We start from the raw sequence: 27,039 nt of genomic DNA on the forward strand, positions 1-27,039 counted from the left end.
TCTCGCTGAGCTCATCGGCCTTACTGACAATGCACTCTCCTGGTTCCAGTCCTACCTCGCTAACCAAAAACAATACATCACTTTGCAAGGCTTCAACTCTACCATAGCAGCAGTTAACATAGCGTTCCCCAGGGATCTGTCCTTGGCCCCCTCCTCTTTACCATCTACTTGCTCACCCCTTGGACAGATCATCCGCAACCACGGACTTAGTTTTTACTGTTTTGCAAAGAACAGAAAGCCACATCCCATCGCCATTTCAAGAAAATGTCAAGACTTTGGCCCAACTTTGGCTGAGCTCCTGACACCAGGAAAGATCCAGAAAAAATTAAAGAAAAAATTAATAATTACACAGGAAAACAGAAAGGGATACACAAAATTTGACAATCTGTGTGATGGCGCAGTGACACTGTGCCATTGCTTAGGGAGAGCCCTGGAGTGTTGATGTTATTTAAAAATGCAAAAGTACTTTTTATCCGATTACTCGATTAATCACCAGAATAATCGATTACTCAAAATAATCAATAGCTGCAACCCTAATGGCGTCCTGTCTGGGCTGCCCAACAAGGCCCAAGACAGATTGCAGTGTGTCCAGAACTCAGCTGCCAGGGTGCTAACTCACACCAAGCCCTGGCAGCACATCACCCCCATCCTCAAGAAATTCCACTGGCTCCCAGTCAAAGAACGCATCAGCTACCAAATCCTCCTCCTTACCTACAAATCACTCCACTCACTGGCACCCAAGTACATCACCGACCTTCTTCACCCCTACTCCCAGTAACGGTCCCTACACTCCATTAGCAAGGACCTACTCTCCCCCGCACCAGACTCAGAACCTTTGGAGATAGGGCTTTCTGTGTAACTGCCCTCTGGAACAGCCTGCCCCCTCTCATCCGTTCTGCCACTTGTCTGACACAGTTCCAAAAGCACCTCAAAACACCTCTTCTCTCTTGCCTATCCTCCCTACTCCCTCCCCCCATCCGCCCACCCTCTACCTCCCTCCTCCCACTTTTGTGAAGTGACCTTGGGTATTATGAAAGGTGTGACAGAAATCCAAGTCATTATTGTTATTGTTGCTTGACTGGTATCAGATAACAGAAATGAAGCTGGAAAGGTGACATATTTATAATTTGTATATATATATATATATATATATATATATATATATATATATATATATATATATATATATATATAGATGATGTGTGCACTATTCACAACACATCACTCTTTCTTAGATAAATCAGCATCTTCATATATGATCACTTGATCTTTCTCTGCAATATCTGAGATGGCTGATTTGTTAATTTGGAGAAGGAGTCAATGTAATGTCAGACCGATGTTCATTAACAAGTGGCGCATGATGCCTCCACATCTGGTTCTGCTCACTACTCTGGTTCTGTTTACATTTAAACTGGATGCATTTAGCTTCAGGCCATTTTAAACTTGATTTCATTAACCTCAGGTTACTTTCAGTTTGGATTTTCATTTTTAAAATTAGTGCATGTACTTTAGGTTTGGACAGGAGCTCTACAGGTCAATTACTTATGAGTTTCAAGGATTGATTTTACACATTTGGTCATCAGTTGTTTTGGCATGTGGTGACAAGATGGACCAGTTTTACTTGACTGTGCAGTTTGTGAAAGAAAAGTGTGGTAAATTGTACAGGCAGACTGTACAAATCATGCAACACAACTAGCAAACCTTTTGCATTCCTTACCTTCACAAGATATGCATTTATGGTATTTTGAGAGGAGCAGATTTATGCTTTGCAATCCAATAGTGAAAGGCTCATTTGTTCATGATTGAATAGATCCAGCATCACTTTTATCCTTCAAAATGGTGACAGGCACCAAAGGCCACATGACTGCATGGGGTCTATAGACCCATTTGTATTGATGGAAGAGAAACTCAAGACAGGGTTAGTGTATGCAAACTGCATCTCTCCTTTTAACAGGGAATACATGTACAAAGTTAATTCAGACTTAGCAAAATTGTCATAATATACTAAATTGAACATTGTTTTAAATTGTTCTGCAGTTTACAAATGAGTTGGGTTTTATGTGCGTACATATGCATCTTTATTTAAGAGACTTTCTTGGAATGAGAGCCACTTTCCAGTTCCCTTTTGAAAGAGATTTTGCCTATACTACCACCTGCTGTTTTGGTGAATATGCCACTTACAAATATCTCACATTGAGAGTGAATAAAACACAGAACAGCCCCACAATTAAAGAATTGCCCAGGCTTTGTTCGCTACATTGTATTACAGTATTTGGAACACTGACAGGGCTCTTAAAAAGGCAAGACTGAAATGGTTTGGACATGTGCAGAGGAGGGACCCAGGGCATATAGGGAGAAGGATGCTGAGGATGGAGCTTGCAGGCAGGAAGAGAAGAGGGAGGCCAAGAGGAGCAGGGTTCTCCCCAGGCAAAGGAGTGGCGGCGCCACGTCACTGTGCTGCTATTGCAGTGTTGTGATGTCATCTCACAATGTTTTTTGATTTGACAATTTATTCATCAACCTAGCAGGGGTGATGACCAAGTGGGTAGTGAGCTTGGTTACAGCGCAGAAGGTTCCGGGTTCAAACCCCACCCCTGCCACATTTCTCCATGTAATGTTGCATCAGGAAGGGCATTCGGTGTAAAACTTTTGCCAATTCAACATGCAGATCCACCTCGGACCTGCTGTGGCGACTCAGAGTGAAAAATAACAGAGCAGCTGAAGGGACTTACTTAAATTCTATGGCCTGTTTGGGGCTCTGTTCTGACACAACATCACAACCAACTCATAAATATAACTCACCCGAATGATGGAGTTCATTTCAGGGGGTGTCACTTGCTTGGCTCTCTCTATGGCACCCATGACTTGCTGCTGATGCTGAAACAAAGGCACACGCTCAAACACAACTGGACAAATGACATCAAAGCATTTACATAAACAAAAGTGAACACGAGTAGGCTGCACCCATAGAGATCAAGACTAAAGAACTAATAACTACACAAAAAAGTGCTGACGTTTGTGTCTCTGGTAGAACACATACACAAGCACATAATTTCTGACCACACTTTGCAAATCAGAGCGAGCGCTTGCCATTTTAATTACGGTATTTTCTGGAGTATAAGTCGCACCAATCAAGAAGAAAAAAAATAAAAAGTCTCTTGAAGTGGATGGACAAAAACCATATAAAACTCCCACTGGAGCCCAAGTCCATGTGGAATACACTTTGTAACAATATTTAAACTGTATTTTATTGTAACATTTAAACTTGCGGTGGGGCAGGTTTAACAACAGACAGAAACTCAGTAGCACATGTGCACACCACTGTATGTGCTGTTACTTCACATAAGGACTGTTATATTGTGGGCAATGAAGCAACACTATCACATTTCAAAGTTAAGTCTGCGTGCATGAAGAATAAGCCACATGACTGATGTCGGTTTTCAGTTCTTCTAAGGCCCCATTTAAAAAAATCAAAAAACAACAACAAAAAACACTACATTATCATCTTTGACATCAGAAAAAAAGTGGTGAGGGAGGGTGGATTTTTCCCCCCTTAGAAACAGGTACATACAATGTCATTTCAAACCTGAAAAACGACATACAGCACCTGCATACCAAGTGGGGAACTGAAAATATCAAATATTTTTAAAATAAATCTTGTTTTCATGTTGAATACAGTCAGTGTACTGCACGCTAGTAGCATGATGTGTACTGTGCGTGAGTGAGATGGAGCAACTGACTGTGTGGTTGTCAATGACAACACGCCGCAAGTTCCGAGCTTCATTCAGTAAACTTCGGCCTTCTTCAGCGAAAGCATACTCGCCATTTAGCGGATGTACCGGTTCTTGCACCAGCTGTACTGCCGTCAATGAAATTTGAAAAAAAATAAATAAATAAATAAAAAATAAAAAAAAAAATACAAAATTGATGCGGGCCAATTTCAGCATGCCAGTGGGAGGATAAAAAATGTTTTGTTTCTTTTTTATAGATCCTAATTATGTAGATAAGATGAAGTTACAGTACTGAGTCTTGAATATCATTACCTCCTGTGACAGGTAAGGCAGCACCTGAGCACAAATCCCATTCAGTCTCTTCACAATTTCAGCCTTTAAAAAAGCCAAACAAAAAAAAATCAGACTAGAAAACAACCACAAATGAATGAGTATAAGGATGAATAATAGGAGACAGTGTTTACCTGCTTGTGCATTTCAATATTTAGCCCGTAGGACATTTCATAGTACTAAAATACACAGAGGAGAGGGGAAATGTTACAGTACACTCAAGTGAACAATGTGTAGCCGTGAGCCATGACTAAACAATGACTAGCCAATACAGCTGTCACATACTTTTACCTAAACAAACAAAATTAAGAAAATACATCCTAGAAGATCCTAAAAATAACATAAGGGACTTTGTACAAAACAAGTGAAAAGCCACACATCATAGATAAGACAAAACCAGGCTCACCATGATGTAGTGACGCTGCATCTCAGACTTCTCAGAGGCCAGTTTATCACACTCCAGCTTCAAACTGTGTGCACAAATTAGAGACTAATCAACACAGATTGAACATCAACTTTTGGATAATGTTAAAACATTAAAAACATGTTATTAGCAGTCTCCCCAAATAAAGATAAAACACTGCTGCGACATTTTGAACACCAGGGAAACTAGTAATTGTGGAACTAACCATAGCACCGTCATAAATTCTAAATTTGTGTACTTTGTTTTGATCATCTACATTGATCAACTTGTATTTGGTGAATGGTTTGACTGAGTGATACTTGATGTAGTGAACAGGCACAACTTCAGTCCATGCACTTATGCTTGTATCTTCATTGAATTATTTATGCAACTGCTAAATGGTAGAGATGGATTTGTCAACAACCAAGGTCGCTCTGTTCTGAGCCCACTCAAATCACCACAGCTAATCAAGGGGTTTACAAAATTTCTTCAAGAAAGGTGCATTCAGAACAGAGTTGTAACAACAGCCAACCATGATTATCTCCACCGCTCTACAGAGCAGAGCAGGCGGATTCCCGACGTTTATCCTCATCAGCTGCCTGTCAAGGGCATTTGTATGTTTTATCGTTTGATGACAACAAATCAAGACACAAAGCAATTCTGTGTGTTCTTACAACTTCAAACATATATTTCATATTACTTATCTTTAACTGTGTTTTTATGCCACCCTGCTATACAGCTGTAACCAGGGAATTAACATGCTAAATTTGTCATGTGCACACTCTCCAGTCTCAGCCATGAAGTTTTAACTCCTTCAGGGTTGGGTGTACTGGTGGCTTCCCTCACTAGTCTCCTTTTTAAGGGGTCTCAAGATACACTATTAATTCTGAATCATACTCGTTCCATTTCCTTATGGTTGATTTAACTTCAAAAAATGTTCAGTCACTTAGAAATACCCATTTCCTCGCTTGTCTAAAGCAAACTGACTATAAAAGAGATACCGTGCATCTGGAAAGTATTCACAGCACTTCACTTTTTCCACATTTTGTTATGTTATTTTTAGCAAATTTGCAAAAAAAATAAAAATAAAAAACTTTTTTCCACATTATCATTATAGGGTTTTGTGTGTAGAATTTTGAAGAAAAAGATGAATTTCATCCATTTTGGAATAAGGCTGTAACATAACAAAATGTGGATATAGTGAGGCGCTGTGAATACTTTCCGGATGCACCGTAAGTACTTACGCACCTCATTAGTTTTATATTTGTATTTAATGTCTGTCAAGTATTTAATGTCTGTCAAGATGTAGATTTTTGCTTCAGCTTTAATATTAAAGGGTATAATTTGCTCATTTTGCACAACCCCCACCCCCAAATGCGATTAGATAACATAGAACAATAAACACATGAAAAAGTACAAGGAGCCCATCACTCACTGCCATGCAGGCAGTGTAACCTCCAACCTCTTGTCAGTTGACTAGATAATAAAGGTTGACTCAAAAGTTACAAAACTGGTGAAACATTACAGATTCTGGAAATGGAAAAAAAAATATATTGTCTCCAGTGCCTGGTGTAAACATTTTGGACAATTTTGTCCAGGGACTCTTTGTAGTAGACAGTGGATTACCAATTATTCTTTTTCAGTCCTCCCTGGTAGTTAATAATAATAATGATGATTTAGCTAGTCTACGTATAATTTGAGAGCTGGCATTGTACGTCCTCACATCAATGTGTAGAACACGTGTGTAGAACTGTGTACCTGTGATACTGTGCTTGGAGGAACTGGAACTCATCTTTAATGCGGTCACAGGAATCAGATGTGGTGAACTTCAGAGGCTGACCGGACTGAGAAGATGCCTTGGAAACATAAAAATATATCTCGCTTAACATACAGTACATAAACACTTTCACTTCTCAAATCTCAGCCTGTTCAGAAAGAACAAATAAAACTAGGACTGCAAGCAGTCATATATAAAAAGCTTTCGATAACTTTTGGTCAGTATCATCTTTGGATGCTGTCAAAGAAATTTGAAGTGCATTGGACAAAATCCCTAGGAGGACTTCGTTCAAATACAACATGTGGAAATCATTTCAAAATGAGAAGAAAATTCAAAATGGCCAACTCCGTGTTTGGAGTAGACCCATGGTGCAAGAGACTTTTTTGTACGTCTATGCAAGTCACACTTGTGTACCAATTTTCATCTCCCTACTCCAAAAAAAACCCTATGGGGAGGGTTTTTTGAAATTTTCAAGGGGGCGCTATTGAGGCACTTTGCCCCGCCCATCGGTGAGGCCCCTATGAATTGTAAGAGGTTGTCATGCTTGACCTGTGTATCAATTTTCATGATGATATGACAAAATTAAAGCCGTCAAAAGGAAGAACGTAATTTCATGGCGAAGGGGTGATATTTGGTACGCCGCCACACAGAAGCCATTACTCGTAAGTTCACGGCGATCATCGCCTACGTTCAACAACTTGTTCTGCATGTTTTAGAAGTGGAAGGAAGTTCATGGGGTTAACTATGTGATTTCAGTACCTGTTTAAGTATAATGTTCCATGGCGAAGGGTCAAAATGGCAGCGCCATAGCGGCCACACCTTTCAACCAGACCTCCATTACCTGGCATATTGTTTGGCAACGTAAGATCATTAAAAAACAAGATCGAGGAGCTCCGTATAGACGCCAAAGTTTGCTGGGAATACCGGGAAGCTGGTATGTTGGTCTTTTCTGAGACCTGGCTTCATCAAGATATTCCTGACTCTCTTGTTGAACTTGAGGGATTCTCTCTTATCCGAGGGGACAGATCCGAGTTGTCAGGAAAGAGCAGAGGGGGCGGGGTTTGCCTGTTTGTGAATGACAGCTGGTGCAGGCACTATACCGTGAGGGAGACTACGTGTACATCGGATGTAGAATTATTGTGTCTGTCACTGAGGCCTTTTTATCTCCCGAGGGAGTTTGGGAATATAATCATTTGTGTTGTTTATGCTCCACCTAGTGGGAATGCAGTAAGAGCAGCAAGCCTTATAGCTGAATGCATTCATAAACAGTTGCAACGTACACCGGCGGCCCCAGTGTTTGTCTTGGGTGATTTTAATCATTGTAAATTAGAATTATCTCTTCCTGGTTTTCAACAATATGTAAAATGCGAAACGCGTGGAAACAAAGTGTTGGATAAATGCTATGGCAGTGTGAAAAATGCTTACACTGCCAAATCAAAGCCTCCACTTTCAAATTCGGATCATAATTTTGTCCAGTTGATCCCGCTTTATAAGACTGCTCTTAAAAGAAGTAAGCCACAAACAAAGACAGTGATTTTATGGGACAAAGACAATATGGAGATACTTAAAGGATCCTTTCTCTGCACTAATTGGGAAATATTTCATGAAATGGAAATAAATGAAGTCACTGAAGCAATAACAGATTACATTAAATTTTGTGTAGACAGTGTTATGAGTAAGAAAGAAGTTACAGTGTACCCAAATAATAAGCCGTATATAACTAAACAGGTGAAAGAGTGTATTAATAGGAAAAAAATAGCATTTAAGAACAAAGATAGAATGAGTGTGAAAGTGGTACAAAGAGACCTTAATACATTGCTGAAAAAGGCCAGGATATTACACAGGGAAACTATTGAGAAGAACTTTAGCGAATCAGACATTAAAAGGCTGTGGGATAACATCAAGATAATAACAAACACGAATCCAGCTAAAAAGACACTTGCAACAAATGATGATCAAGGAAAAGCAAATGAGTTAAATGATTTTTTTCTGAGGTTTGAAACACAAGATTTTTCTGATGATTGTAAGAATATTCTGGAAAATCTTCCTGTTGATCAAAATACTAGGATTGCAATCGACTCATGGAGAGTTCAATCAATCTTTAAGAAGGTGTCTACAAAAAAATCCACCGGCCCAGACGGCATCTCTGCAATGCTTGTAAAAGCATGTGCAGAAGAACTGGCCCTTGCTTGGTGTCCTGTCTTCCAGCAGTCCGTAGACCTTCATACTGTACCAACCCTCTGGAAAAGATCCATTATTGTTCCAATCGCCAAAAAATCGTGCTCACTTGGAAATGACTATAGGCCAATAGCTTTAACATCTGTTGTAAGCAAGTGCTTTGAAAAGATTATGCTATTTTTCCTTAAGACGGTTGTTAACCCTGTACTTGATCCATTCCAATTTGCTTATAGGCAGAGTAGAGGCACTGACGATGCCATTAACAGCTTAACCCACTTTTCACTTAAGCACTTGGAAGATCCTACTGCTTATGCACGGATTTTATTGGTTGATTTCAGCTCAGCCTTTAATACATTACAGCCATACCTGTTGTTGTCCAAGTTAAAGGAAATGTTAACCCACTTTTAATCAGATGGTATCATTCCTTTTTAACTAATAGATTACAACAAGTTAGAGTTAATCAAGCTCTTTCGGTACTCAAATCATCAAATACAGGTGTACCACAAGGCTGTGTCAGTTCTCCTGTTCTCTTCACTCTTTATACTAATAACTGTACAAATAACTACTGCAATAACTTTGTTTTTAAATTTTCTGATGACACAGCTATTTTGAGCCTACTGCACAAAGATTCAAGTCCAACAAAGTACTTCCTTGAAGTGAAACACTTTGTGCAGTGGTGTGATGACAACCACTTGGTTTTAAATGTCAATAAAACCAAGGAAATGATTCTGGATCCAAGGACTGTTGGGGACCATACTCCTGTGGTCATACATGGTATTCCCATTGACCAGGTCAACTCATACAAGTACTTGGGGCTGCACATAGACAATACCTTCAGCTGGACTGCACATGTGGACAGTTTGTGCTCCCGATTCCATCAAAGACTTTATTTCCTTCGTAGACTTCGTTTGTATGGAGTCAATCAGAAAATGTTGTTTTACCAGGCAGTGTTAGAGAGCCTAGTTAGGTATGGCATGACTGCCTGGTACGGCAATCTTTCTGTACAATTTAAAACGAAACTTAACAGACAAATTGATGATGCAATGAAGATAATCGGAAAGAAATAATATCAGTCCCTCAGTTCACTCTATGAACAGTCTGTTTTGAAAGAAGCTCAGAGGATACTGATGGATTCAGTTCATGTTCTTCACGCAGAGTACACTCTCCTTCCTTCTGGGAGAAGGTACAGAGTTCCTCGGAGTAGACTGAATAGATTTAAAAATTCATTCGTCCCCATGTCTATTAAATTGTTAAACAATAATGTTTAAAATTGGAATTATGCAATATTTATGGTGTTTCTCCTGACTCCTGTCATGGTAATTTGTTATGGATGTGGTTGTGTTTTTATCTGTATTGTTTGTTTTCTCTTTTCTTGTAAGGCACCTAGCATGAGTCCAAGACAAATTTCCCTGAGGGGACAATAAAGTGTATCGTATCGTATCATATCGTAACATAAAGAAAAGCTTTCGCTAACTTTTGGTCAGTATCGTCTCTGGGTGATCTGGAAGAAATTTGAAGTGCATTGGACAAAATCCCTAGGAGGAGTTCGTTCAAATACAACATATGGAAATCACGCCAAAATGACAAGAAAATTCAAAATGGCCAACTTCCTGTTTGGAGTAGACCCATGGTGCAAGAGACTTTTTTGTACGTCTATGCAAGTCACACGTGTACCAATTTTCATCTCGCTATTCCAAAAAAATCCTATGGGGAGGGGGCACTATTGAGGCATTTTGCCCCGCCCATGGGCGACGCCCCTATGAATTGTAAGAGGTTGTCGTGCTCAACCTGTGTATCAATTTTCATGATGATGTGACAAAATTAAAGCCGTCAAAAGGAAGAACGTAATTTCATGGCGAATGGGCAATATTCGGTACGCCGCCACACGGACGCCGTTACTCGTAACTTCATGGCATTTATCGCCTATGTTCACCAATTTGTTCTGCATGTTTTAAAAGTGGAATGAAGTTGATTGCGTTAAGTATGTGACATCAGGACCTCTTAAAGTAAAAATAGGACATTTCACGCCACCACCGGGGGGCGCTATGGCGCAGGTGGGAACTTAAGATATGTAGACATTGAGGGTGGAGCCCTCATCATGTCCAGCAAGTTTGAAGGATCTATGATGAAGTATGTGGGCGTGACAGCCGTTCGAAGTGAAATGGCATGCTCCGAAAAGCTTGCCAAAGTTTGACGACCCCTAGCAGCCACGCCTTTTGACTGAATTAGAATCTTTTGATAACTTTTGATCACCATTGTGTTGTGATGATTTTGACCAAATTTGAAGTCGATTGGATGAAATTCCTAGGACGAGTTATTTCAAATGTAAGTAGTGGAAATGGCCAAAAATGGCAAAAATTTGCTCAAAATCGAAACTTAAAATCAAAATGGCCGACTTCCTGTCGATATTTCACCATGACAGTAAGAGACTTTTTCGTGCGTCCTGGCATGGTAAATATGTGTACCAAATTTCAGGAGGCTACGACGAAAAAAGCCCAATGCGGAAGGGTTTTTGAAAATTTCTAGGGGGCGCTATTTCGCGATTTTTCTGCAACCATGTGCGAGGCCCCCATCGAATTTCGGATCCGGCCGGATGACTTTGGAAAGTTTGGTGAGTTTTTGAGCATGGGAAGAGGCCGAAATTTCGATTTCAAGAGTGACAATAATAATAATAATAATAATAATAATAATAATAATAATAAACAGCGCAATTACAATAGGGTCCTCGTAGGACGTTGCCTACTCGGGCCCTAATAATAATAATAATAATAATAATAATAATAATAATAATCAGCGCGATTACAATAGGGTCCTCGTAGGACGTTGCCTACTCGGGCCCTAATAAAAAAATCCCACATAGGCCAATGACATCTATCAGTCTATCTGCTGAAAAACATTGTATTTGTGTGTTTTAAATTACGTAGGAACAGTAATTTAACCTCACAGTTTTGAAGAGGAAAGCTATGAAGTAGTTTAGCTCAAATAGGGCTTAATGTCCTGGTGGTGGTGGTGGGGGGCGCTAATTTAGGAGGCAGTGTTTTTGTGGCGACTAAGCAGAAATTACAGTTCACAATTATTAGACAAGCAAGTCTTCCAACCTTATTCCTATGCATGCTTCCAAATCCCCTGAATGTTTATTGGACTTAAGAATTCTTAGGTGATATGTATGTGTAATGAGGGAGGGTGTGGACTAAAAAGATCAACACCCTATATCAAAGTGTGCATAATTATCAAGCAGCCTCTTTACCTGAGGCTAAATGGGACCCCCCAACCACCCACCCAAAAAATCCCACTCACTGAAAAATCTAAAATTGGAAAGGCCGTGGCTACAGGTTCGGACCCGTATCTACAGAGACCGTTCTAAGATACGGAGGGTATTCCCCGGTGACGTCATGTCTTACCGACCAATCAGAATGCGCAAATATGTCCTTTCAGCTTTCTATCCAGCCATAAATTTATTTCCTAGACATGCTTTGACCATTTTCTTTGCTGATAAAACGTTGCATATTTTTTGGGACAATATATATATATAGCAAATTTTTTACTATCTAACACGATACCAATATTAGACAGTTAAAAAAAAGCCCCCCAAAAAGTCTGTGTCGATCATGCCACCTCTAGCAACACTGGTGACATTTTCAAATCAGTTTGCTTGTACAGTTGATTTTTGTTTGCAGTTCATTGGGCTTTTTTATTTGATTTTATTTATTTATTTACATGCATGTAAAAGTAACATAGCATATAAATTGCAGAGATAACACAATAAAGCATCCACGTAATAAAAGGGAAGTGGCCTCTGTATGTTTGTGTATCGGGAGCATCAAAGAGCTGACTTTTGTCCTTTGGCACACTTGCGTATTTTTTCACAAGGATTCAAATTGTGAAAACAGCAAGGTGATCGGACTACAACCCCTGGCAAAAATTATGGAATCACCGGCCTCAGACGATGTTCATTCAGTTGTTTAATTTTGTAGAAAAAAAAGCAGATCACAGACATGACACAAAACTAAAGTCATTTCAAATGGCAACTTTCTGGCTTTAAGAAACACTAGAACAAATCAGGAAAAAAAAATTGTGGCAGTCAGTAACGGTTATTTTTTTAGACCAAGCAGAGGGAAAAAATATGGAATCAATCAATTCTGAGGAAAAAATTATGGAATCATGAAAAACAAAAGAACGCACCAACACATCACTAGTATTTTGTTGCACCACTTCTGGCTTTTATAACAGCTTGTAGTCTCTGAGGCATGGACTTAATGAGTGACAAACAGTACTCTTCATCAGTCTGGCTCCAACTTTCTCTGATTGCTGTTGCCAGATCAACTTTGCAGGTTGGAGCCTTGTCATGGACCATTTTCTTCAACTTCCACCAAAGATTTTAAATTGGATTAAGATCCAGACTATTTGCAGGCCATGACATTGACCCTATGTGTCTTTTTGCAAGGAAGGTTTTCACAGTTTTTGCTCTATGGCAAGATGCATTATCATCTTGAAAAATTATTTCATCATCCCCAAACATCCTTTCAATTGATGGGATAAGAAAAGTGTCCAAAATATCAATGTAAACGTGTGCATTTATTGATGATGTAATGACAGCCATCTCCCCAGTGCCTTTACCTGACATGCAGCCCCATATCATCAATGACTGTGGAAATTTACATGTTCTCTTCAGGCAGTCATCTTTATAAATCTCATTGGAACGGCACCAAACAAAAGTTCCAGCATCACCACCTTGCCCAATGCAGATTCGAGATTCATCACTGAATATGACTATCATCCAGTCATCCACAGTCCACGACTGCTTTTCCTTAGCCCATTGTAACCTTGTTTTTTCTGTTTAGGTGTTAATGATGGCTTTCGTTTAGCTTTTCTGCATGTAAATCCCATTTCCTTTAGGCGGTTTCTTACAGTTTGGTCACAGACGTTGACTCCAGTTTCCTCCCATTCGTTCCTTATTTGTTTTGTTGTGCATTTTCGATTTTTGAGACATACGAGGGCTGTCAATAAAGTATAGGTCCTTTTTATTTTTTTCAAAAACTATATGGATTTCATTCATATGTTTTTATGTCAGACATGCTTGAACCCTCGTGCGCATGCGTGAGTTTTTCCACGCCTGTCGGTGACGTCATCCGCCTGTGAGCACTCCTTGTGGGAGGAGTCGTCCAGCCCCTCGTCGGAATTCCTTTGAGAAGTTGCTGAGAGACTGGCGCTTTGTTTGATCAAAATTTTTTCTAAACCTGTGAGGCACATCGAAGTGGACACGGTTCGAAAAATTAAGCTGGTTTTCAGTGAAAATTTTAACAGCTGATGAGAGATTTTGAGGTGATACTGTCACTTTAAGGACTTCCCACGCAGTGGGACGTCGCGCAGCACTCCCAGGCGCCATCGTCAGCCTGTTTCAAGCTGAAAACCTCCACATTTCAGGCTCTATTGATCCAGGACGTCGTGAGAGAACAGAGAAGTTTCAGAAGAAGTCGGTTTCAGCATTTTATCTGGATATTCCACTGTTAAAGGAGATTTTTTTAATGAAAGACGTGCGGACGGATTGCAGCGTCGGCTCGCAGCCGCCGAGACACTCCGCCACAGGAAAAACACCTCTGTTGGAAGCCTTAAGGACAAGTTGGAACATGCCCAACTGTTAAACAATTTCTCAGATACTCACTCAACTGAAAGCCACCAAAAGCCGCCTGGATTTTACAAATGGTTATCAACACGGAGGTGTTTTTCCTGTGCCGCCACACCGCGCCGGCTGCGTCCCGACGCGCGGACACGTCCGCACATCTTTCATTAAAAAAATCTCCTTTAACAGTGGAATATCCGGATTAAATGCTGAAACCGACTTCTTCTGAAACTTCTCTGTTCTCTCATGATGTCCTGGATCAATAGAGCCTGAAATGTGGAGGTTTTCAGCTTGAAACAGGCTGACGACGGAGCCTGGGAGCGCTGTGCAACATCCCACTGCGTGGGAAGTCCTTAAAGCGACAGTATCACCTCAAAATCTCTCATCAACCGTTAAAATTTTCACCGAAAACCAGCTTAATTTTTCGAACCGTGTCCACTTCGATGTGCCTCACAGGTTTAGAAAAAATTTTGATCAAACAAAGCACCAGTCTCTCAGCAACTTCTCAGACAAAGGAATTCCGACGAGGGGCTGGACGACTCCTTCCACAAGGAGTACTCACAGGCGGATGACGTCACCGACAAGCGTGGAAAAACTCACGCATGCGCACGAGGGTTCAAGCATGTCTGACGTAAAAACATATGAATGAAATCCATAGTTTTTGAAAAAATAAAAAGGACCTATACTTTATTGACAGACCTCGTATTGCTTTAAGTTTTCTGTCTTGACGCTTTGATGTCTTCCTTGGTCTACCAGTATGTTTGCCTTTAACAACCTTCCCATGTTGTTTGTATTTGGTCCAGAGTTTAGACACAGCTGACTGTGAACAACCAACATCTTTTGCAACATTGCGTGATGATTTACCCTCTTAAGAGTTTGATAATCCTCTCCTTTGTTTCAATTGACATCTCTCATGTTGGAGCCATGATTCATGTCAGTCCACTTGGTGCAACAGCTCTCCAAGGTGTGATCACTCCTTTTTAGATGCAGACTAACGAGCAGATCTGATTTGATGCAGGTGTTAGTTTTGGGGATGAAAATTTACAGCGTGATTCCATAATTTATTTCTCAGAATTGAGTGAGTCCATATTTTTTTTCCCTCTGCTTGGTCTAAAAAGTAACCGTTACTGACTGCCACAATTATTTTTCCTTGAAGCCAGAAAGTTGCCATTTGAAATGACTTTAGTTTTGTGTCATGTCTGTGATCTGCTTTTTTTCTACAAAATTAAACAACTGAATGAACATCCTCCGAGGCTGGTGATTCCATAATTATTGCCAGGGGTTGTAATATCTTTAAAGAAGTCAGTAATTTTTTGAAAACAATGTCGCACTTCCACAATAAGAGCCTGTAAGGTTGCTGCAGACCTGACAGAATTCATCAGTCTGTCCATCCTTTAACATCTCAGACAGCAGATTCAAATCTGGACATTTCCTGTAGGCATGTGATGCCAAACCCAGAATTAACATGTTCACACTCCGGACAAAACAACAGAATTGTGTCTCGACAATGTCTCACAAAGGCCAAAATAAATAAATAAAACAACAAAAAAATTGATCTAATGTGAACACTGTCACAGGGCAAATATAAAACTTCACTTATTCGTACAGTCACTTGCCCAGTTCCGGATCATTGCCAGTTCTGGATCACTGCTGTAGTTTTTGTGCCGCCGTTTCTCGTAATCAGCACGAATAAGCTGATACTTGGTACCAATGGAAAGATTGTTGTTTTGTCTACAAACGACCACAAGCTCGACCGGATCCAGCCATCCTTGTGGCCAGCAGAGGAATCAAAACATCCCGGTGTCTGCGGTGTGCGCGCTTTTTCTGACTCACTCATTCCTGCATTTTTTAAAGTAACGATCTCTAAAACGTAGCAAAGGTGAGTTAGCCGTTCAGTGTTTTTGGTTCTAGAGTGGGAAAATACTTACTTACTTGGGTAGAAAATGTCAGTGTGTTATGTCTTGCTGTTTAATTACTGCGCACATTTATCTCCGACGTGAAAATTTGCCAGTTCCGGATCACTTGAAGCAGGAGCCTCGTGTCTGTAGTTGTGAGCCTTGTGGACTTTGGGGGTCATCTCGACATCACGAATGGACATGAATGTGGGGGCTTTTACTTTTTAATTCGGGACAAATCTCACCTCCACACTTCATTTTTTGCTTGGGAAAACGTATAACGACGCTTTTCGAAACAAAGTAAATTCTCATTTAATAAGTATTATTTCTATCATTTTGTGTTCAAAACACATTCTCGGGCACAGTGTGTATCATTCTGCATTAGAAGGGCTCCAGCCAGATGCCAGGAATGCCCCCAAAGTGACGCAGTGTGTCGTGATCCGGAACTGGCAAAAGTGATCCGTTTCTGGCAAATGTTTGCACCACACATAATGTGGCTTCACACTTTAAGTAGAAGCACTACTCCACCCAGACTTTTTCAGCTAAATAACATCCAAATACCCAATACAACAATACACAATAAAGGACATTCAGTTGCATTATGGCTCCGTATAGCGGGACTTTAAAAAAAGGTCATCCAGAACTGGGCAACCGTCTGTAATTTCTTTCATATTGTACTGGTTAGGTAGCTTGAAAAATGAACACAACTGAAAACAGATTAAACCTTCAAGACTTTAATAAAAGCCAAGACATTTTTCTGTCAATACTTTAAAATGTAGCATAACTGTAAACAGATTTTCCCCAAAAGTCAGCTGTAGTCCGTATAGTATAAATGACATCTAGACGCCGTGGTTCCCCGCGGGTCAATGTTCTCGTTAAACTTATTTTCCATCAATTTTTCACTTTCCAAATACTGTTTTTCATTTTCTTTTAAGAGTTCAAATAGGCTAACCAAACCAAACTCCCGAGATCACCAGCTAATGTTAGCTAGCATCACAACTAGTCTAAATTCGGTCGCGGTTGCTAAAGTTTGAAGCTGACGCCTCTGTGGGTTTAGGAGCTCTGGCAGCTGACCGTGTCGGCTACTAGCTAATGTTAGCTTGACTGGGACAAGTTAAACGAGTCAACTTACCGAGTGTCGTGATTGAGGAAACATCATGACAGCAGCGTGTTTCCTTCGACTGGTCTATTTGTCAGGCTAGCTGGCTAAGCTAACGGAGCCTCGGTTATTTTATTTTTTTTAAAGAACGGGAAACGCTAACTCCACTTTGTACTCTGTCATCGTTTAAACAACGTTAGCTAAACCTCACCGCAGCATGAGCCTGAAGCGCGTTTAGCAAGACTGTAAAGTCAGAGAAGAAGAAAAGCGCCGCTTCTGAAGATGAGCGGCCTAACACAAACAGAGGGTCTTCAAAGCACCATCAGGTTTTTTTTTTTTTTTTTTAAGATAATGTTAACATATACGCCTCTCCGGGGGGAAACCCTGGATGTTGACACATGAGCTCTGACTTTCCTCTGCGTTGAGAGAAGAGCAGCATCACCCAGAGAACAAACCGAGCTACCGAGGAGAGGGCGCCCCTTGTGGCCAAAAGCTGAACCGTTTTGCTTCACTATAGCTGATCAGCCCACATCTGTGGTATTGGGTGATGCTGTTCTCGTGTCGCAACCAGTTATTGACAGGTATAATCCTAAAACACTGGAAGACGTCTCCCTTCTCTGGAAAGACTTCTTGCCTGGGTACAGGGGTGCGTCATTCTTAACAGGAGGCAGTGTCCCAGTCTTGCAGCAGTGATCAGAGCACCTATTAATCTGAGTAGATGTTGAATGCAAGCATCCTTATCTTCAACCGCTTATCCGGGATCAGGGAGCAGAGGCAACAGCTCCAGCAGGGGACCCCAGACTTCCCTTTCCCATGCCATGTTGGCTACCTTGACTGGGGGATCCCAAAGCGCTCCCAGGCCAGTGTGGAGATATAATCTTGCCCTGGGTCTTCCCCGGGGTGTCCTCCCAGATGGATGTGCCTGGAACACCTCCCTAGGGAGGCACCCAGGGGGCATCCTTACCAGCTGCCCGAACCACCGGAGCTGGCTCCTTTCACTGTGAAGGAGCAGTGGCTCTACTCTGAGCTCCTCACAGATGACAGAGCTTCTCCCCCGATCTCTAAGGGAGACACCAGCCACCCTTTTAAGGAAACCCATTTTGGCAGCTTGGACCCGCCCTCTAGTTCTTTCTGTCGTGACCCAACAACATATTGCTGATCTTCACAAAGTATATAACCTGTTCCTACTCCATGCCAGAAGTGAGCTAAAGTCACTGTCAAGTCATTCTCAACTCATCAATTTGCAAGTCCCAAGTCAACTCTCAAGTCAGCTTGCAAACAATTGGTGGTTATGACTTGAGACTTGACTTGGGACTTACTGATTCATGACTTGAGAGTGACTTCATCCCACATCTGCTTCATGCACAGGCTATGAAAGACAACTGTCGATACTCCCACGACCAGACCAACAGCAAACCTGCAACAATGATTTGCAAGTTGAGCTACAGTTGATTGGCCTGGTCAGAAGCACCTTCTCACAATTTGTGGAATGCAAATGGGTTTCTGGATATCCTAGCTAGCATATACACAGGTACCAATTGCTGTTGCTTGTAAGTTCTTGACAGTGAATTTTGACATTCCTTATGGATGTGTTCTGGCACCTACTCTGCTCAATGGTTGCATGGACTGGGTGCTGGCAAGGGTTGTTGAGGCCTAAAACATAGATCCCTTTGTCAGTGAGGAAAGGTTCATTAACCTTGACTTTGAGGCTGAAATTTTTTGGGGGGTGTTAATGAAGATCTAGGCATTCACTGTCTGAGTGTTTGAGAGATGGCTTCAAAAACCTTGAGAGCCATGAGGTTCCAGGAGGTGTTTGGCAATGCTGTCACTTGCAGGACAGTGAGGAACCTGTTGTTTCAGGTCTCAATGCTTCCTGTATGTCTAAGAGACCCAGACCACTGGTTGTCTTTAATAGTAGGTCTCTTCAGAGGATCCTTAGGTAATACTGGAATGACTGTGCCAAATGGCTATTTAAGGAATCTCAAAGGGCATGTGATGAGGAAACTAGGTAATAGTACCTGGGGCATGAAGACTGTACAGGCTATAGCCACCTGAAATCAATCTGACCTTGACCTTCATCCAAATAACTGGTTCGACTGACCTTGTCAAGGATTCTCTAACGTTTGTGCCAAATTTGGTCCAAATTGGCCCATTTCAGCTACTCGTAATCCCCGATCTGGTTTTTTCAGTCATGACCCAACCCAAATGACCAAAGGCGAGCAAAGGAAGGAAAATTGACCAGTTCGCCTTTTGGATAAGCTCCCTTTTCATCACAACAGTATGGTAGAGCATGGTAACAATGTGTGAGAAATCAAAATTTACTTTTGACCCCAATAACCTTGACTTTTGCCAAAACCATGCCCTTTAATGCCAATTCTGGGATTACTATAGCCACCTGGCACTTTCTTGGGTACGAAAACATTCAGGCATCTCAGTGTAGAGGACCTCAGCAATTGAAGGCCAGGACAACACCCTCATACCACTTGAATGCAACAAATATGGGTATTCCAGGGGTGAAGATGGACCAATTGCCAAACTAGCTCATTACCAGAGACAATTCCACAATATGATGGATGCCATGATACAGTACCAGCGTACACTCGAGAATGAAGACTAAATGTGGTTTTACACAAGATTATCATGCCTCTATGTACAAATGAACAGAAACAAAGTAGGGCTGGGAATCCTAACTTAAAATGTTGAAGTGAGGGTTGGGATTGACTTGGAGGATTAGTTATTCAGATTATTATGATGTATAATTTGTAATACAAGCAACAGAAGCAAAGTCCCAATGACAGTTCTCAGGTGGTAAAGTTAAATACAACTGAACAAAAAGTCAATGTGATTCAATTCGATAGAAATCTAGACTTGTCAGACTGCACCAGGCAGGTTTGTGCCTTTGCATTACAAATAGAAAGATCTGTTGGGAATGCAGCGAGCACGATTGTGTCCTCAGTTACAGATGGTTCACAAGACTAAAAAAGCATCACATCACACAATCAGCAAGTGTAGGAACAAATTTATTTCAATTTCAAACAGATACTTTGTCATTACGTTTCTCTCTCAGAAGGCGGCAATGATCATAAGTCATGGTCATGTTTCAATGAGGATCAGGCAAGTGGTTGAAACAAACACATGAAACACAAAAATTATAGCATGAGACTTACGTAAATCAATAACTGATAATCAACTTTGAAACCTTTCTTCAAAAGGTTCTTCATTAATGGAGAAACATCCAAGCCCTCACTTCCAACAAATAGCACATGCAATTATACAATCTCTTAAAAAAGAAAAATCTTTTAAGTTTTCACCTTTAAATACATAACATCTTTGTGTGTACTTAATCATCTACCGATTTAGTCTCTGGTGTGTCTTATTTAAAAAAGAACGACCATCTCAGCGGGCGGTCCTTTGACGATGACCACAGCATTGGCACTTGAGAGAGCCTGGCTCTTAGAGTGGGTTGGCACACTCAGTATAATACAGAATATACATTTTGTTTACATAAAAAAAAAAAAAAAAAAAACAGGGTGGGACAGGCAGGGGACACATTTTATACACCAATACACAATTTAGTATAAGGTTTAATTGGAGTGAAGAAAACAAATCTAATATAGCATTTGTTAATGGTTTCATATGCAGAGAGAAAACAAAATGCTGAACATGCAAACTGATGTTTAAAACAGTTTGTTGACATTTAATCCAACCATGAGTACCATCAACACCCTTGGGTAGTACATTAAATACGGTAGCCAAAGTCTCTGCATGGTCACAGAACACATTCTCCAATGGTAAAAGGTGAGCAAAGGTACAACTTTTTTTCTTCCAAGGCAAATGTTGAAAATTGGATACAGTGACTATAAGTACATACCTTTGGAATTTTACATTTGTTATATTTACAAATACATATATTTGAATATTTCATGTCAATTTTTATCTGCTCTTGTTGCAATATGATCTACATTAAATGAACTAGAAAATAATGGCTTGCAAAAAAAGTACTCTGTTGATTGTCACAATCATCACTTGTACAGCCAGACAAGCTTCGAACAAGTCCAGATGCAAGAGTATTTCCTTATTCCTGAATATCTGTGACTTCAGCTAATACTTGTATTAATCATTAGAAAATATAAAGGTTTGCACAAAGTAGTAAAAGCTGCCTGAAGGAAGCCATATTTTGAGTGAGCGAGGTGTGTCTGTATGCAAAGAAGGCCCATGAGGGAAGCAACCAAAACAACTCTGAAGGGGTTCAAAGCTTCTGCGATTGTGAGGACAAGGCTTGTGTCCGTTTCATAACATTCAGTTTTTGGGGATAGTCTGCACTGTGTCACTTCCATTTTTAATTCATCTTAACTGAAGTCGAAGTGATATTCAGTGACTTGGACACATTCTTGTATCCATCTTCTGGCTTGGTAAAAGCTAAGTAATTGTGTAAAGTTAAAAAGTGAGCACTTATGGAAACACTGAATATTAGTTGTAGAGATTACGTTGTTCAAGATTAAATAGAACTAAAAAAAATTTGAGTAGAAAAAAAGCTTTATTTTGATGTCACAAAAAATAAATCTAAAAAGGTATGTGTACTTTTTAATAAGCACTGCAACTGAGAAGTCCAAGTGAAATATACACACACAAAAAGAAGCCCTTTCTTGACAAAATACATGTGTATGTCATTTCACAAGGTAGACATTTTATTTTGGAACGTGAATTCATTATGCGTTTCCAGAAATGTTGCTTCAGCCTTGAAAGTGAGTGGGCAAACCTTTCCACCCAATTAATACTTTTTCTTTTTTTAACTACATGTAATGAAGCTCGTATATACAGTAAACTGATCTTGATATACGATACTAGTTACCATTAACAAGTAATTTACCATTTCTGCAGTGGAAAAGTGCAGCACTAGCACAGTTTATTCAGAAGCCAAATTTAGTGTTGCGTCATTTGCTGAAAAAGAGACAAGACAGCAGTATATAGTGTTGTAATTCAAGTTTTAGTTCCTTTCATTATCACTTGTGTCTGCGCGTTAGTGACACCACACTATAGTCAGTATTGCATTGACAGTTAAGTTTAGATACTTTGATAACATTTTTTATGTAGCCAATTTGTGTCAAAATTAAAGTAGCAGCATTCTGACAAAAAATCAGAATTTCTCCATTTAGGTACAGATACTTTGCGCTTGAAAACACCACATTACATTTAAAGGTTGTTTACTGTAACTGCAGAGATTTATTATTACATATTTCATGAGGTGTGTTAACACTGAACAACAAAAGGGAGGTAAAAAAAACTACATGCAAAACACTGTGCCAGCAATCTACTATGTGTTTGATGTAGTGACAAATTTAAAGCTCACTGCAAAATGGGTTTCTCTGATGTGTATATCAGCAATAAAGTCAGGCATATTTAAACACACTGAACAGATCAACACAAAAAGGCCAATAAACACTTCAGTATCCAAATTGGTGTCATCATCCAACTGAAATACCAATGCATACAGATCACTGTTACAGCCAAGTTTAGTGTCATTTACAGCAGACAAAAAAAGCCAGTTAATTATCTTTGTGCATGTCGTAGTCCCATTATGAAATATTTACTTTAAATAATGGCTTTCTGTACTTCAACCCATATTGTATACTTCCAGATCAATTTTCCTATCAGAGAGCCATCGGTTTTATGAATTAAAGACTTGTCAAAGACTAAAACCTGGATTCAAATAGGTGATCTGTTAGTGTTTTCACTTTTTCAAAGTACAAGAAAATACAGATATGAACATGCGAACATTATATTTACCACAAAAAAAACAAAACAAAAACTAATGCAATTACCTTTGTTCCGCGAGTCTGGTTGTGTGAGATTTCAGACCATAAAATATCGAGTAGACTGTGGCAAAATATTTAACCTATTCACATCTGATGTATTACTCCACGCCCTGACTGCTTTGCTACACAGGTGTCATTATTTGACGTGTTAGCTTTGACAAAATAAGTGGATTTAATGGCTTTAACTGGATTGATTGATGGATTTAACTCAATGCAGCTAGAGAAATCTGTGGGTCTGCTCACAGAATTTCCAGTTTGGCATGAAGACGCTGTTGCTACAGTAAGCTTTGATGAGCTGACTACACCCTTTCGCCGACCGAATTACAGAAAAATAAACCGTGCATGGAACGATGGAACTGCATTAGAATGGGAATAACCCTGTTGTGTCTGATGATTTGCGGATGTTCATGCTGGATTACGGTCGCAAATATCCTTTTTACGCTAACGCGTCGCCAGTAAAATTCAATTTGTGACTGTAAAATCCAGCATGAACGTCCGCAAATCAGACACAGCAGAGTTAATCCCTAAATAAAATTCTAAGTGTGATTGTTGGATTAGAAATGAAACATCAAAATACAGACTGGGTGATTCTGATGAAAGAGTTGTTGAGGTACATCTCTTAACTCAAGATTTTCACTTCGTACTTTGTGTGACAAACATGTTTTGATTGTACTCTACATGTATTAGGACAACAAATATGGCCAATGTAGTGTTTGTAATATTACATCCAGAGATATGAGCGTGCCTCTGGATAGATTAAGAGTTTTAAAATAGTGCTGGTTAATTACATATAAAAACCCTAACACTTCAGAGAAACAGCTATTGACAGATTTGTTTCTGGATGAGCTGCCTGGCATGTGGGCAATTACTCCATAAAGTGTAGGATGACGAGCAACAAAGTGCCAGATTTGTAGCTGATTACTTAAAACAAGCACCATCAACTTTCAACTTAGTTGGCTAAATGTTAGAACTTTAATACTCATGGGAATTGTAATACTTTGTGGCATCCTGGTTAGGAGTGTATTTATTAGTAACACTTTCTATACTGTATGATGTATTACAGATAACACTGACAACAATGCCACTAGAAAAGAGGGAAAAAAAAAAGAATCAGTATGAGAGCCAGATATTGGGTCCACTTAACTCATCACAAGGCCAGATGCATCAACAAAAACACAGTATTAACAAGATCGCTTAAACTCTTTACAAACACACCCCATGTTTTGTATTAACACCCTGCCTAAAATTTCTTATAGCACACGTAATTTTTCATTTATAGACAAAGATTAGTAGTGGATGAGGTGGGTTCACTGTGATCCTATACTCCTCCGCTATCTGATGCACTGTGATAGCCCTTAATGTGAATGAAGGATGTAAGTTGTAGAAAAGGTCAAAGTTATACACACAAAAAAAGAAAGAAAACTGCACTTCACTGGCACTGTCGAAGCAAACCTTAAAAAAGTAATAATGCAAGAAAGAACAAGAGCTTTGTTTTAAATTACAAAAGCAAGCATGGACCACATAGGTCTTCAATCACTGATAAAAAGATCCACCTACTTCTGTACTGTACATTTTCTACATATTCATTAAAGCACTGCATTGATAAATAAAGCAAGGGACAATACAACTGTTTTCCTAATTCAAAAAAAAAAAAGGAAAAAGTGAGGTTCCTTAAAAAATAAATTGTATTATCTGGATGGATGCGATGAAAAGTACAAGTGGAAATGTCTCAACAGAAAGCAGTGAAAGTCCTTACGCTAACAAAAATTCCTTTTTACAGCAGTTCAGACTCAAGTAAGCTCTGCCAAGAGAAAAGGAGCACTTTAACGACTGACAGAAGCAAAAGCAATCATAATACCTTCACACCTGGTCCATAAATTAGATAAATACAACCCCCCCCCACCCAATCATGCTTTATAAATCATGTATTTCCACAACACTGTGCAGAACCAATACCCTAGTTAGTACTGCTCTGGAATCAGAGCTGCAGCCGGGTTGTGGAGATTGTGAGGATATAAGAACCTGTTCTGACTATTGCTCCGTACAGTATATTCCATCACTGAGCACTTTGTTATCCTATGTACAAAGTGAACAAAATTCTTTGTCACAGTATTAATACTATGAGAAATGCATTAGGGGGAGCAGGGAGGGGAAAAAAAACAAAAAAACAAAAACAAACTTGTATGATAGCAAAAGTAAATACATTTTGACACAAACACAAACTGTACCACAGAACAATTCTGTACAGGAGTTTGTGTATATACATTTACAAACAAGTATACACAACATTTGCTAAATTTAGAGTGCGCCTTATGTCAAAGGGTCGTAGCGTCCTTCCTCTCATCATTCAACAGCAAACTTCAGAGGTGAAAAAAGTGACCATTAAATAAGTAAACAGATGCACGCCCTGATTCAACCAATGACCACGTCATCATCAGGAAGTGTGTCTGATTGGACAACTGTGGGACATTTCAAGTCAAACATTTTACCGCATGGACTATTCGCACCCTCAGTACGAGATAAATATTACAGTTCTTATTTACTTGAACAAACTACCGGCGCCACAAGCTGCAGACAGACACTCCGATAATCACAACAACGGCACTCCTCTGCTTCTGAATCAGCCAATCAGAGGAGAGATCTTGTGTCACAAGTAGGTCCTCTCACCCTTTAGTAGTGTTTAGTAATAAAGATGTGGGCGCGTACCAATGGAGCGAGATGCAGTGAAATTCACATGGAAAGCTGTCCGTGTGAATCTGTACAAAAACATTCAGAGGAAGGAAGCGGTGTGATCGTAAAAAAAAAAAAGCTTAAAAACAAAAAACAACAGCACAAACTTTCAAAGGATACTTATGAGAACTAAATTTCTGACATCTAGTTGTTAAATATTTGTTTTACAAAATGTAGAAGCTTTCCTTGCCCTTTTTAGTCACCATTCCATTCACCCACTATTTGTTAAATAGACTTAGCAACACTTTTATGCAATTAAAAATGCTTAAAAATATTAGCAATGACCAGCTACTGATTAGCTGTATCTCACGCCCTCATGCTTTTGCATTAAGAGCGTTATCAGGCAATTTACTTTATACATTTCTACTTGTGTGCGATTGCGATGCTCACACTGGAGGGTACATTCATGGATGGGAGGTGGACATGGAACTCTTCCCTGCTCCCTCACTTTCTGTGAAAGATCTCACATCCTATTTAAGTTGCACCAAATCCCTGTTCTACTATCAACCCGCGGCAGGTCTTCAAAGTGGCTCATGCTGAAACACAGCTCCTTGAGTGGCTTCATGAGACAGTTCCTTCCAAATGAACAGGACACGATGGATGACCTGGTCTTGCCCCACTATCAGGGCGTCTTTTCCGATGCTCACCAAAGCACAGCTCCTCACCAGTCAATGCGGCCCCAAGTGTACGAATGTGCCACAAACACAAAACATCAAAGTCCCTCCTCACAGTCGGTGTAAAGCCCGTATGAAAGCTCTGTGTCAGTCAGTGTGTGAGAACCCTCAGCCAGGGTCACATTTTACTCACAAATCAGCTTTGACATGACCAAAGACTGAGAAAGAGGGCGACCTTTGGCGAAAGAGAGGGAGAAGGGCAGCGTTCACAGGTGGGACGAGCTGTGAATGTACTGTACCAAAACGAAAAAGAAGAAAAGGTTCTAGGTGTACATACAGGCGTGGTGGTCTGTGTGATGCATGTAGAGTTACGCGCACACTTTTTTCTTAAAAAAAAAAGTGTGCATTGTGCAAAGTGAAGGAGATGTGTATGGTGCATGAGCCCTCACACCAGGTTGTACTCTTTGAGGTTGAGCTGTAAGATGGTGTCTTTGACAGCTGCAAACACAAAGCGGATGTTCTCAGTGTCCGTGGCACAAGTGAAATGAGAGTAGATTATTTTATCGCTGTCTGGGTTTAAGTCCACAAACATCTTGAGGATGAACTCCCGCGCTGCCTGTGCGTCTCTCTGGGGACCTTAAATTGGGAGAAAGACAAGTTGAGCCAGAAAATACTTCTCCAATCATGAACATCGCTTCAGTATTCAGCCTGACACAGATGCCAAATGCTCATGATAGTGAGGTGCCACAGCTTTGAACAAGGGTAAGTATTATTGCTGTTAATATTCATTGTATGTCTTACCTGAATACATGGATGTGCATGTGTGTGCATGACAGAGACAGAAAA

General features: G+C 40.1%; 2 protein-coding genes across 3 annotated transcripts in view; both read right to left on the reverse strand.

Annotated features, from left to right (window-relative positions):
* The window catches only part of LOC117501202 (TLE family member 5-like), a 28,996-nt gene extending 11,503 nt beyond the window's left edge, over positions 1-17,493 (reverse strand). The window contains exons 1-6 of the mRNA XM_034160061.1: positions 17,067-17,493; positions 6,223-6,320; positions 4,468-4,531; positions 4,196-4,240; positions 4,044-4,106; positions 2,803-2,877 (exon numbers count right to left, since the gene is read on the reverse strand). Coding sequence (XP_034015952.1) covers positions 2,803-2,877; positions 4,044-4,106; positions 4,196-4,240; positions 4,468-4,531; positions 6,223-6,320; positions 17,067-17,093 — 372 coding nt within the window. The 5' untranslated portion in view covers positions 17,094-17,493. The remainder of the gene's footprint in view (positions 1-2,802; positions 2,878-4,043; positions 4,107-4,195; positions 4,241-4,467; positions 4,532-6,222; positions 6,321-17,066) is intronic.
* Positions 17,494-20,035: 2,542 nt separating this feature from the next.
* The window catches only part of gna11b (guanine nucleotide binding protein (G protein), alpha 11b (Gq class)), a 61,272-nt gene continuing 54,268 nt past the window's right edge, over positions 20,036-27,039 (reverse strand). For both annotated transcript variants that reach the window (XM_034160027.1, XM_034160026.1), the window contains exon 7: positions 20,036-26,829. In XM_034160027.1, the coding sequence (XP_034015918.1) occupies positions 26,639-26,829 (191 nt within the window). In that variant the 3' untranslated portion in view covers positions 20,036-26,638. The remainder of the gene's footprint in view (positions 26,830-27,039) is intronic.

This window comes from Thalassophryne amazonica, chromosome 19 (genome assembly GCF_902500255.1).
Source record: "Thalassophryne amazonica chromosome 19, fThaAma1.1, whole genome shotgun sequence".
Taxonomy (NCBI): domain Eukaryota; kingdom Metazoa; phylum Chordata; class Actinopteri; order Batrachoidiformes; family Batrachoididae; genus Thalassophryne; species Thalassophryne amazonica.